We start from the raw sequence: 13452 nt of genomic DNA on the forward strand, positions 1-13452 counted from the left end.
AAGCTTATTTTCAGAATTCCTTTGTCTTTGCAATTTGATGCAGAATCCTTTTGGCCTAGAACCCATCTTGCATTTTTTAACCCCTAAGGCAAGCTGTAACTGAAAATACATGGATCTGCATTCCTTGCCCGGTTACCTTCTGTGTCTTCTGATATCATTGAAATGCCTGCATCATTGCCATTTTTAATTCTGGCTGCTGTTGCCATAAGGTAAAAAAATTGATTAACCATAAACACTCCTGACAAGGCTATTATATAAAGAAACAAAGAAAATTGATGTGCAAAGGGAAAGGGGCTTTAGCCGAGATGACAGAAATAAAAAAGCAAGATTAATTGTTACAAACATCCCTGATATAAATGATTTTGCATCCTCTTTAATCTTCCATTCTATGCATCTACATAGAGGTTATTGCATTATATAATGAGTATATTGCTGATATTAAGGGCTTGATTCATGTTTCACTTACACCAATTTTATAGCTTTAAAAATTCCATTATGGAAGCTCCACAGCAGCTGTAAATTTGCAAAGCTCCATTGGCTTTGTAGCGTTATGCTGATTTACCCCAGCTGAGCATCTCATCCTTGGGAGATATTTCTGATTTGTAGTGCTGTGAGATCTGAATTGTTCCCTTTGTATATTAAACAGCCCTTATAAATGGGAGAGTTTTGTTTTAAATGTACACCACGCCTATTGTGCAGCACATTGTGCTGTAAATGTATAGAGTCTGAAGCAGTTAAATAGTAAAAAGTGCAGTTTGAGCCATTTCATAATCGAGACTCAGTTCCATACTGTGCTGCTCCTATATAGCCAATAGGGAAGGCTGTACCATCTAGGAATAAAGAAGGTAGTTCATGTGTGAAGGATGAGGCAATTGTACCTTCAGGAAGCACTTCCTCCTTAATGTCCACATCACAGGTCTGAACCAGGGCTGTCATGTGGGAAATGTGAATTGAATTAATCTGTGCATAGTTCACAATTCAAGCCACATTTAGGATGTCCACCTAAAAGAAGTACTGGCTCCTTGGTTAGGGCTAAGGAGTTGAGGCAGAACCTAAAGAAATCTGTCATGTGAAGAAGATTATGGTGAATTGTGGGTAGAATCCGGAAGGATCTAGAATTTACTATCTTTACAGACCCCAACTCCGGTTATTGGGTAGATAACCAGCTTTATTATTTAATACTCATAAAATACTGGCTAGTTGGCAATTGCACCAATTTTTACAAGGCATTGTTATAAGCCAGAAGTATGATGAAGAATATCTCTCATCCTATCAAATGGATCATGAGAAGTGCATTAGAAACTCTTAGTGGTCATTTTAGGAGTTTCTGGCATAAACCTTAATAATAGAAGGATTAGCAGCAACAAAGTGTTTACAAGTGGTTACAAGCTGGAGGGAATACAAAGGTGAGCTATAAACATTTATCTAAGACCAGTAAGGGATCTTAAAAAGTTAATATGAATGTTTCAAACACAATTTTGATTAGGCCACTTGGTGGAGGGAGTATTAGTAATGAAACAGATGGCTCATCTAAGATTAGAGATGAAGGCATTGCAAGTGCCAGTGACTACAAGATTTGAAATTTGATAAATTCTTGTTTCTAAGGCACATTTTAAAAACTGAACGAATTTCCAAGGCAGTTGGTGACTCCCCAACATAATGTATAGTCTTCTAATGATTAAACATTCACAAGGCCAAAGGTAGCCTTGGGTTTTACCCAATACAGGGTGGGTTTGTGCAAGAGTAGCCACCGGATTTATCAACCATGGGTGGCAGGCTGGATCAGAGCCTGAAAAGAACTTAGATCAGAAACATCCAGTTGTATAGGTTTTATCAGCAGGATAACTGCGTTAATGTCTATGGGTTGAAATAGAGCTGGCTAAAGATGCAGTGCTATACAAATAAGTAATCCAATGAATTCAATGCTGCCTTTTCTGCTGCAAACACTGCAAAAAGCAATTACTGTGCATTTTAAGTAGTGGTTTGATGACTATTAAACAATAACTCCAGAGCCAACAAAACTAGTCCATTTTAATGAATACTTGTTTAGTGAATTCTGAATCTGTCAAAAAGAGTTGTTGGGAAGAACAATTAATTGGTACAAATGTGAGTGCAAATTCTCGGTTATTTTTTGTTGTTGGTTTTGTTTTACTTTTAAAGCATTTTGTTGAAAGTATACAACTTATGTGCACGGTACAAAGTTCATACGTTTTTCCTCGGTGACGATAAAAAGCGTACTTTATTATAAATGGAAGTAAAAATTAAAATGGAAAAGAGAGGTCACAGTTTTGTCATTGGGATGTGAAGGTTATTCCAAGGACCCATCCAGAGTTCCTCGTCATCGGACTGTGTGTGATTGCTGGGTAATTCCAATGGCTCCTTGATATCCTCATTATCAGCAATGGATTCTTGCTCTTCTGTGCTTTTTAATCGGTTGCCCCCTGTCTTTGTTACTACGTTGTCAGGGTCTATAGCAGAGGATGCAAAGGAAACACTGCATGGTCTCGTGTTTAGTTTGTCACTAGACGATGCCCCTGTTGAAAATGTGTTCAATGGGACGTTCTCTTCATGTGTCACTGCTAGCTTATCCAGTTTCTTGAAGTGTTTCCCCAGCCTCACAGGGGATGTGACCTTTAAATTGTTTGAGAGGCAACTTCGCCGGGTTCTAATAACTGATCCATTTTGGGCTATGTAGATATTACCATTGATATTGGTTTGAATGTTGGGGTTGCTGAGACGGTTCTTCTGGCTTTCTGGAGCGCTGTCTTCTCCAGTGGAGCTGGTCTCATACTCTGGATCGACTACTAACTTGATTCTTTTCTTTCGGGCCCACTGTGAGACAACAAAAAGAGAAAGAAATTATTTAGCTACTATTATTTAGAAATTATTTAGCTACAGTGCATTTTTAAATACAACATTTCTAATTCCTTTTATGCTGCCAGACAACAATATTATGTATTTTTGGTAGCCCACATGGTAAATAATCAATTTAGCTGCATTATGGATCTGATCATTTGAGGACTTAGAGGACCATCTTAATTCTCTATAAATATCCCTCTGCTCTTGCCACATGGATTCTTTATTCTTGAGTACATGGAAGCGAGTCGGTAAACAGGACCTGGTTTTTGAAGAAGGGGCTATGAGCTCCCTCTGAACTGTGTTCCTCTAGAATCTCTATGCTGTGGTGTTATTTGTATTACACACTGAAAGTGGTTTCATATTTCAAATATTTGTGCTGAGTTTAAATTTTATATTCCCATAACACTGGTGAATTTCAGTAAGGGAAGAAAATGAAATGGATGGGGGAAATTAAGCACATCAAGGCATCTCACTAGGAGGCGAAGGGATGAGGTTGGCAGGGTGGCAGTTCTAGAGAACTAGAGGTGGAGAACTGGAGCTCATAAAGCCACAGAAGAGCAGATGCTAATTCAAAGCTGTAGAGTGACAGTAAGTGGTAATGATTTTTCATGGACTCCCCTCTTATGGTTTGTGACTCAGTTCTTTCAGAAATACATTCAGTTCAGCAGTAGTTTTCAAATGGTATCTTGTCGCTTGATATACTTACCCCTATGATCAGATACTGAATTTATACAGGAAAGCTGTATCAGTGATGCATGAGACACAACCAAAGTATCAAAGGTATCACACAGTGAGCATGGGCACAAAATCTGGACCTTAGATAGCAACATCTGGAGCTGTAAGTGTGCTAATAGAGTAAATATTTGCGAAGTCATTATCACTTTTGTCTGGAATTATTTCAGCTCATGAAGAGCCCTTGACATTTCTGCTTCACAGTGCCTATTGTGTCAAAAGCAGTGGCATTTTGAAGCACAGCAATCTTTATTTCTGCAGAAATGCAGAGAGATCAACAGTGGTGGGGAGGAAAATAAATACTCTGATAAATCTAGGATTGTCAGTTTGTAATATCTCACACCTTGAAACTCCTACAAGTACTTCACCATTTAGATTAATGGAGTTCTACTAACATAAAGTTTGGCATAAATAGCTCAAGATTATAGCAAGGTATTCCATATAATTACTTATCTATATAAAGTAATAGTTCCTAAATTTGAGAACTAAGCACACAAATTCAATGGAAAATTAACTAAGGTTAAAAAATAAATTCCATGTGAAGCACTTGACTTAGCTATTAGAGGCTTGGGAATTGCAAGGAACATGCATAATTATTTTATGCAAACAGTTCTACAATGCCAAGTTGTAAAAGCATTGCTTTCTAAGGCACAGATGGACAGATGTCTTCAGAAAACACAAACCATGCAGTATAGAAATAGACCTTTTCTGGAGGGTTAGTTTTAAAACTCAGCATTTATGAGTACTTCCTGATGGCTGGAACATCAGGCAGTAACGTGCATGTGTGAGCCGACCATCACAGATCAAACATCACAGGCAGAAGGACCACATGAACTCACACTTCTTCAAACAAAATCTTTTCCCACTAGAGTACATTCACACATTCTGCTATAATATATAGTGTGAATCAGCCCTGTAAAAAGATCTGTAGAAAAGTTCTTAACATCTAGGAATGTCCCTAAGTATAAACATTTAATTATCCAAATCTGGCTATACAAAAGAAGAAAGATCTTGATATATGAGCATCTTATTCCTCCCTAGTTCTAACATACTTGCATTTATGCAAATGCCTGAAGTTGGTCAAGCCATTCAGATACAAGTCTATCATTCTTTCCTGCCAAAAAAATGGATGGAAGTACTGGATAGTCTCCAATTGTGTTCACTAAATTTTTGGCTCCCAGACTGGAATAATGTCCTCTCATGTCTCAAAAAAAGCACACAGAGAACACAGCAAACCAGAGCACACTTTACTGCAAACAGCCTACCCTATATTTTATTTGTTTCATTTTCTAAAAAGAAGTGGTGTCAGTAGGAATGTCTGACTCTGACGTCGTAGTAATAGTAGTAGCAGTCGTCGTCGTAGTACCACGATCTGATCTACTTTTGCCAATGGTGGAAGATGTTTCAGTTTCATCTGTCTCCTCTTCATCCATAACTGATGCCGATTCTTCCTCTTCTGCTACTCTCTGTATTGTGTCATCTAACTCACTTCCTGCTGTGGAAGACTGCTTCTTGGAACTGGTCTCGGAACTCTTGTCTTGAACTGGTGGCACAGAGCTAAGGTCACTGCTCTTGGAGCTTAGCACTGATGACATCTTTGACTTCGTATCTTCCTCAGTATCAGATATTTTGCTCTGTGAACCAGACTCTTCAGAGCGATCAGATGTTTCACCTGATTCACTGCCTGATGAGGACCTTGATGACTCTGAATCTCCACTTTCTTCATCGGAATCCACAGTACTCTCATTGGTTTCATCTTGGTCCAGCGTCACTTTCAAATGGTCCTTATCTGACGGGGATTCGCTACTTGCGGATGACGATGACTCTTCGCTCGAGGAAGATGATTTTCTTCTCCTTTTCCTCTTCTTTCCGTAGTCACTCTCTTCAGATTCACTTTCTGCCGTGACACTGATAGAAATCCCTGACTTGGATTCTGATTCGCTCACTTCCTCTGATGTACGGTCCCGTGGTTTCTTGGAAACGCTAGGGCGCTTCAGAGCACGGCTGGTCGTCTTGGGCAATGGTTTGTCCTCAGCCGATTTCTGGAAATAGCTTCCTTTAATCACCATGCTGTCTTCTTCATCTGCTTGGCGCGCTGCCATTAGCTTGTCGTAATCTGCATCTTTGCCTCTTACTTTGTGTAGCATGGGGAATATCTTTGCTTTCTTCCAGGGAGAAGGCGCAACCTCAACTGCTCCTATGGGTTTGTGGGCACTAACCGCTATTCGGCTCATTTGCATCACAGTTTTTATTTTCCTCCTACCCCGGGCGGGGCTTGCTGTTACAGCCTTTCTTTCGCCTACAGCACTAACAGCTACTCGAGGCACTGGTCTGTGGCTTATGCCTCTGCCTGCAACAAGTGGACCTGGTCTCCTCCTCTGCAAATTATAAAAATGGAACTTCAGTACAATTTTGGGAATGAAATTATGCTATCCTGGAATACTTGAGGCGGGAAGAAAAAAAAGTGTTAGCATTCAGGTGCAAGATTTATTTGGGATCATTTAAGAAGCTTCTTGATATCACTTTTTTTTTTTTTACCAAGCTGGGAGTGGCAAAGGAAGAGCTATCTGCTTGCACCCCTGAATGTATAAAAGGGCACTTATTAGCCTCACTCCATCATGCAGCTATTTGGGCCAGTGCTGCCTCACTTATCAACTGGTCCCTTTACAAAGTGCAGCCTGTGATTTATGTGCAGCACAGCTGCATCCCCCCCCCCACTGCAAAAGAGCCATCTCCATAAGGCTTGCAGTGAAGGCAGGAAACAACTTTATGGCACAATAATGTAGGTTTTCAGCATAATATGTATATAGGGTCAACATGATGGTTTATACCCTAGGAGAGACTGCTTTTAAGATATGGACTAGTTATAATGACAAACTGTCCTTTAGTACAACAAAGCAGCTGTTAAATTATCACTCTGACCACTAGAGTGTGGTACCGGATTGAAAATGAATAGGAAGAAAACCCCTACCATTCTTTCCTTAAGAGGCTATGTTACACACAGAATCCGGCTGCCACAACCCCCCCCCACCCCCAAACCCTGCTTCCCTGAGGTTGCTGTTCACATGTACATGTGATGTATGAAGTCTTGCAAGTTGCCAGGAGTGTGTTTATCATAGCAACGCCACCTCATGCAAATGTGCTACCGATATGAGAAATGCCCATATGACAGCTGTGCATTACTGCTGGGGCACGCAACCCATCAATATTGGCCATATCTGCCCTCTGGTTCTATATCATCCAACTGATATGGTATGAAATTATGAGATTCTAATTTATACCTAGACTCCTTGGCAATATGTTATGTGCTGAATAATCCAAAATGTATATCCTTTTTAAGAGACCATTACGGTTCAATTTTGCCTTTACATACAGGGGCATGTTGTCCCCCTCATTTTCAAACATTTCAAAATTTTTACTGTAGCTTAGTTGAGGAGGATGTGCTTTTCTTTTGGCAAAAATCCAAATGCTGAATCTGAAATGGTTCTATACAATACAAATAAAAATTCACACTAATTTTACAAACATAATATTACAGACTATCGTAGTGAATGCAGTATTTTAGAAATGTGAAAGAATCGGCAGAAAGGAAAATAAAGCTACCTCTGCTTCTGGTCCTTGTGGACTGTAATAGAAGCCACCATCGCTCTCCATGACCACTTCACCGTATTCATCATACATCCCAGAAGGAGACAACAATCGGCGGCGACTTCCGTATTGAGGCAATTCGTACCTGGGGAAAAAGCCAGGTACAGACATTCTCTGTGTTTGTATGCATTCAGATTGAGGGTGTTACAAGCACACAGCAACATTTCTCTCACACAGGCCTCTTTATTGAGGTTGCATCCTTATTCTAGAACCTCTATGCCTCCTGAGTTGTTTTTTGCCACACGTGCGGCCTTCAATGGATTAATTTCACACAAATGCTTGGTACAACAACGTATTCAGGTTTTATTTCTGTCTCCTTACTTTGATTTTTATTCAGAGCTGATACTGTATCGAAATAAAACTGGACTGAAATATCTTTTTGTCTTCTTACCACAGCACATTTCTCTTCCAACAGCCAGACCAAAGGAGATGCCTGGAGCCCTGTGTATGAGCTTCCAAGCATTCCCCCCCCCCAATAAATTAGTATCCTACATGACACAGATTGGGACAGGTGTGTGAAGGGAGTGGGGTTTAAGATGTCCCCGAGACTGTTTTCCCAACCTTAAATGGACCCATAGAAATTCTGTTTCCTTTTCGGGACCAACATACAAGTCCTGAATAGGGGTCCAGAAAAAACACCCTATACAGTCTATTTCTTTCTTCTTCTTTTTTAAAGTCCCATTACATTTCAACCCATGTGTTTAGTACCATGGCACAAATGTTTTGGTAATTCAAACCCTTAACATCTGAACTTTCACTTAACACAAATGTTTCGACAAGTTGTTTAAAACAGCAATGTTTTGCAGATATAAACATGAAAGTATTCAGGACATGACTTCATAAGTTCTCACGTGACAATGAATCAGCATAATATACTTATCCATCTGTCCTTACATCAGAGTACATATTGCTGCTTTCTTCTGAATTACAGATTTTTGTTCTGTTAACCTTTTTTTAAAAGATCCTGTGCTTGTTACATGTACAGAAATCTTTGAATACAGAACAACTGGTAGATTGAAGGAGAAGAGAATGCTAACATAATATATTAGGTTGAATCTAAACAGTGAGTTTTATCTTTCTTGAAGTTTCAGTGCCTCTAGAGGTGACAAATTACTCTGATACTTACAAGAATATTCAACCGCTTGTTTCAAAAGAACTGCACAATGGAACTGTACAGTGGACTATTTCATGAAAATACTTCTCCTCAGTGCTGCACAGGAAGCTTTTTAAAACTTAGTGAACTTCTATGTGTTATGGGGATTTGGTATTCAAAGAAATGAAGCCAAAAATTCCACCAGTCATACTCAAACCCTTAGCAAGAACTCGTTTGGATATCATCATATTATGCATATTTACACTAAGTTATAGCAATACAAATGCCCATATCTCAGCTGTGTGTAGGAAATATAGAACAAATAATACCCATGTTCATAACCGTAGTAATCTTGTCCATAGTACTCTTGGCCAGGATCTATTCCAGATTCCATAGAGAGTTCCTGTATGTCACAATAAAAATAAATTCAACAGGAATGTTAGGGAGGTAAAAGATGTGGGCTTGTGGAAATACCTTTCACATGGAATCAGACTTGAATGTGTACATATCCAACACACGTAAATGATACTTTGTGTGAGCTGGGGCCAGCAAGTATGAGACATGTGTGATTTGCCCCAGTTGCATGATTCTTCCCATCCCAAAAAGAGGGAGAAACAGATGTCATCAGGCCAGACCTTGAAGTGCAAGTGAACCCCACCCCCAATGGCTGAGCAGGGACTCCCAAATGTAGATGTGCACCACTTGCCTTGAGCTGGTGTGTGAGTGTAAACCCCCACCCCACACACACACGGTTATTCTTGGGATAGTTTGAGTTAAAATGAGAAAGAGGAGAAAGAAGAAGCAATAGCAGAATGGAACAGGAAGAGTGATGAGTTAAGTAATGAGCTTACACTACGCCTTGAAGTAAATCCCACTGAACAAAATGGAACCTACTTCCAAGTATACATGCAGAAGATCGTAATAGAATGAAACAAAGAGAGTAAAAAAAGGTAAATAAACAGTTATTTTTTTTTTTAAAAAAGAGAGAGTAAAGCAAGCTGCATCTGAAGAAACACAATGGACTCAAACACACAACCCTGTAATATCCAGCAACTGTGTATGTGTAAAGTGCCGTCAAGTCGCAGCCGACTTATGGCGACCCCTTTTGGGGTTTTCATGGCAAGAGACTAACAGAGGTGGTTTGCCAGTGCCTTCCTCTGCACAGCAACCCTGGTATTCCTTGGTGGTCTCCCATCCAAATACTAACCAGGGCTGACCCTGCTTAGCTTCTGAGATCTGACGAGATCAGGCTAGCCTGGGCCATCCAGGTCAGGGCTATATCCAGCAACTACCAACCTAAATAACTAGAATATCCCCTCAGAGGACAAGAATCTGAAAGCTCGCTGGACTTCTTTGCTTTTCTCAATAACATGATTTTCTCCCCAACTTGTTTTAATCACCTTCCTCCACCCTTAATTTCTCTCAACTTTTAAAAACAGATTTTTATTTTGTTTAAAATTCTCTCCAATGTGAGCTTTTTAAAAAAATGCTGGGTAGTGATGATATTTCCTTCCATTCCCTTTTCCTGAACCCAGCCCAGCCTTCAGCTCTGCACTGTATTTTTCGTGTTCAGGTTATTAACCTGATTTTTTCAAAAAATCCTGGAAAAGCCATATTAAGTATTCAACTTTTGGGGTTTTTTCTGAAAATTTAAACCTGAGTCCAAAAAAATACTGAACAAAAATTTGGTGCACACCCTTTGTGTACATTAAGCTTACAGGCGAAAATTAATTAAGTGCATCGCAGGTGAGGGAGGAGAGGAGAGGCCATATGAATGGGGTGAATTGCACATTCATATAAGTAATCGTTTGTGCAGTGCTGAACCTACCAGCTCCTAAGATCAGTTTTGGTCCCTACTAGCTGAAGATGTTATTATACATCTGGATGTCTAAACCATGTCTTGCTTTCTTATAAGTGAAACAATACCAAATTTCAACTAACTTTACAGTGATCAAGGATATTGTTCGTCCTTCCTTAATGAAAGGATTATTAGAGCGGAAAGAATGATAGTAATTATCATTCAGATTCTTGAGTATAGCTTATAACACTGCAGCTAATGACATTATTTTGGACTAAAATGAACTTTGGACAGTTTCAATGACAGCACAGAAGGTAGATTAAATTTGGTAGAATTACATCAACGGCAACAGTCATACAATTGAGTCAGTATGCTGAAGTGCATGAATCTGTCTACAATATTGCCAATTAAACTACAGTGAACAACTATAGTCTTAAAAACATGAATGGAATATGCTTCCGATTCCCTTCAGCGATGAACACAGATAGGTGCTGAAAGCCAGAACGAATATCAGAATGTATTCCACTTAAGTAAGTTCTAGAATAGTAAAAAAAAGGGGGGGGGATGGTTTTAAAAAAAGGTACCTCTGGTCGGAGAAGAGCAGGCCTTAGCAGTTGTTGTTGCTGATAAAGAAAATTGGAAACAGAAAGAAGGTTATGAAAAAGATTTAATAGAAAATGCAAGTAATTTACTTTGAGATTAAAAGGTTAAAACGTAACCTTTAAACCACTGTAACAACAGTATTTCTGCTTAGGACTATAATGTTTGAATTGTACTTCAGTGCTTGTTCAGAGCTTACCTAGTTGTACTGAAGCTGTACTAGTGGAAAATTTCTGCTGATGAAAACAAGTGTGATTTTAATCAGTTCCCTCCTCCAACTCTCCTCTTATGCTGTTTCTAAGGTTCCCATGTCCCTGAAGAACATCATGGGGGAAGAGGGCAATTTTAGGCTGCAGCAGGGGAGGGTAGGCAGAAAAATCCCACTCTGCTGACAGAAATTCATTCCAACAGTGGAGCTTCTGTGTGGAATCCAAATCTTTGGCTTCTCTTCAAACAAAGGGCAAAGAAACTAAGATGTAAGGGTCCTGGTTTGCTGTTCCATGGTTGCGTGCCTTTGGGGATCAAACTTCCTACCTTGGGCTATCAGAAGATGGCTGCTTTTCATTGTTAGTCTTGACAGCTTCTTACGAGACATTCTGAATTCATTCTGAACAAATTAACAGCGACAAAGCACTCAGGTGTTGTGTCGCTTTTAAAAGTTGTCATGTGCATAGACTGCAGCTTTCACTTTCAAAATATATGTCAGCACTGATTGGGGGAGGATTAAATGTAATTTCAAGGGGGAAGGGTAATTTTATATACAAGTGTGCCATTAACTATTGCTGTGATCTGTGTATTTAGTACTTAAGGATCTGTCCCAAGTGCCAAATGTCTTTTGTGGTGCTATTCTGGCAATTTGAGCCCATCTGCTCAGTACTCCATGTGGCTGGCCATCAAAAAAGAAAGGAAAACAGTCACCAACTGATGTTTTAACATTCAATGGCCATTATGCAGGGGAAATTTGCACAGGGTTTGCCTTTCAGCAGATGCACATTTTTCTGACATTTTTTAAAGTCTCAAATCTGCATTAATGGGCGCTTTTTGCCCCAAAGATCTACCAGGAGTACCTTGTGCTCAGTTATTCGTCCCCAGCAAAATATGGAGCTTCTGAGTCCCTTCCCCTGACAATGCTGCTTTGTAATTGGCTGTAGTTATTCTTTGAAATGCATCACCACCACCACAGCAAGATTCTTGCATTTGTCATTAACCGTATGGTCATTTTACAGCCAAAGCAGATACGTGTACAGAAAACACCCCCCCCCCAAACCAATTTGTTTCAGGCTAGCTCAATGCAGAGGTTATAAGAACAGAAAAACACTGGCAGGTTCATTTCCATTGCATCTTTCCATCGGTAATCACTTGCAAACAGAAAAAAGGCCGTTAAGAGGATGCATGTGTGTATGTGAGTGTGTGTGTGTGGGGAGGAATCTGCCCACCTGAGTTCACTCCCAATCTCAGGGATTCTTTTTTAACTGAGCCCAGTAGCATTTTACCAAACAAAGCAGACAATCACACCCAGGACACAAGCCTGTTAATATTTTTTGCCTGATAAAACAATGAATCTATAAATAGAAATGAGGACAAGAGCAGCCGAGGGAAAAACCCAGCGCTCCCCCTCATTTGGGTATCTCAGTGGTTAATTTCCAGATTTGGGATGGGGGGGGGGAGGAATGCTGTGTCTTTCCCTTGGCTACTCTTGTCTTCATGAGCCCTGTGGTGCAGAGTGGTAAGCTGCAGCACTGCAGTCCAAGCTCTGCTCACGACCTGAGTTCGATCTCGACAGAAGTCGGTTTTAGGTAGCCGGCTCAAGGTTGACTCAGCCTTCCATCCTTCCGAGGTCGGTAAAATGAGTAACCAGCTTGCTAGGGGTAAAGGGAAGATGACTGTTCATCCAGTATAACGGTGAAAGTGGCCAAATTCTTCAAGTGTTATAAAAGTGCGCTTTGATAAAACTCAGAGGTGAAGGCTGTTCTATAACTATATAGTTTGGCTTATGCAATTTTTTTAACTACTTGGCTTGTATATTTTATGCCATTAAAGGTTCTGGAATTGGTATTGGTATTTTCATCGTTTTATTGCTAAAATAAATATGGCAGACAATTTTTTTAACAGGCTTGTGTTCTGGGTGTGATTTTCTGTTTTGTTTGTTAAAATGCTTCTGGGCTCAGTTAGAAAAGAGTCTCTGAGATTGGGAGTGAAGAAAGTTGGGAAGATTCCCCCTTCCCCCATACACATCCTCTTAAAGTCATGATACCTTTTTTTCCATTTGTGAGTGATTGTTAGCACACAAAAAAATCCCGCTGGGGTGGGCAGATGGGGAATGGGGTAGGGGAATGGATTGCCATTTTACAGCCAAAGGTAAGGAGAAACCCCCTCCTCACCAATTTGTTTCTGGCTATCTCAAAGCAGGAGTCTAGCACTGGCAAATTTTAAAGAACTCTGGCTGCTGAAACTGATCAGAAAGGTTGAGTATGAAGCGGGGGGGGGGAGAGAAACACCTGGGTCTGTTCTGAGATCTTAAAACATGCTACCGAAAATCACCCAAATGGCTTCAAGGGGGAGGGGGTTTGAAGGGGGAGGGACAAGCAGGAATGGGCGTGAGGAAAGAAACCCGACGTTAACACTATTCACAGGATTTGCCTTGATTAGCTTTGCTTTGGGATTGAGGCAAAATTTAAATTACTGATAAAACAGGTTCCTGAAACTGTGGGACATGTGCGGG

General features: G+C 40.1%; 1 protein-coding gene across 1 annotated transcript in view; it reads right to left on the reverse strand.

The window, feature by feature from the left end:
• Nucleotides 1–1226: 1226 nt before the first annotated feature.
• Nucleotides 1227–13452, reverse strand: part of PCDH15 (protocadherin related 15) — a 558859-nt gene continuing 546633 nt past the window's right edge. The window contains exons 34-37 of the mRNA XM_056849418.1: nucleotides 10715–10753; nucleotides 8662–8735; nucleotides 7195–7324; nucleotides 1227–2832 (exon numbers count right to left, since the gene is read on the reverse strand). Of these exons, the coding sequence (XP_056705396.1) occupies nucleotides 2281–2832; nucleotides 7195–7324; nucleotides 8662–8735; nucleotides 10715–10753 (795 nt within the window). The 3' untranslated portion in view covers nucleotides 1227–2280. The remainder of the gene's footprint in view (nucleotides 2833–7194; nucleotides 7325–8661; nucleotides 8736–10714; nucleotides 10754–13452) is intronic.

Source organism: Euleptes europaea, chromosome 5 (genome assembly GCF_029931775.1).
Source record: "Euleptes europaea isolate rEulEur1 chromosome 5, rEulEur1.hap1, whole genome shotgun sequence".
In the NCBI taxonomy this organism is placed as follows: Eukaryota; Metazoa; Chordata; class Lepidosauria; order Squamata; family Sphaerodactylidae; genus Euleptes; species Euleptes europaea.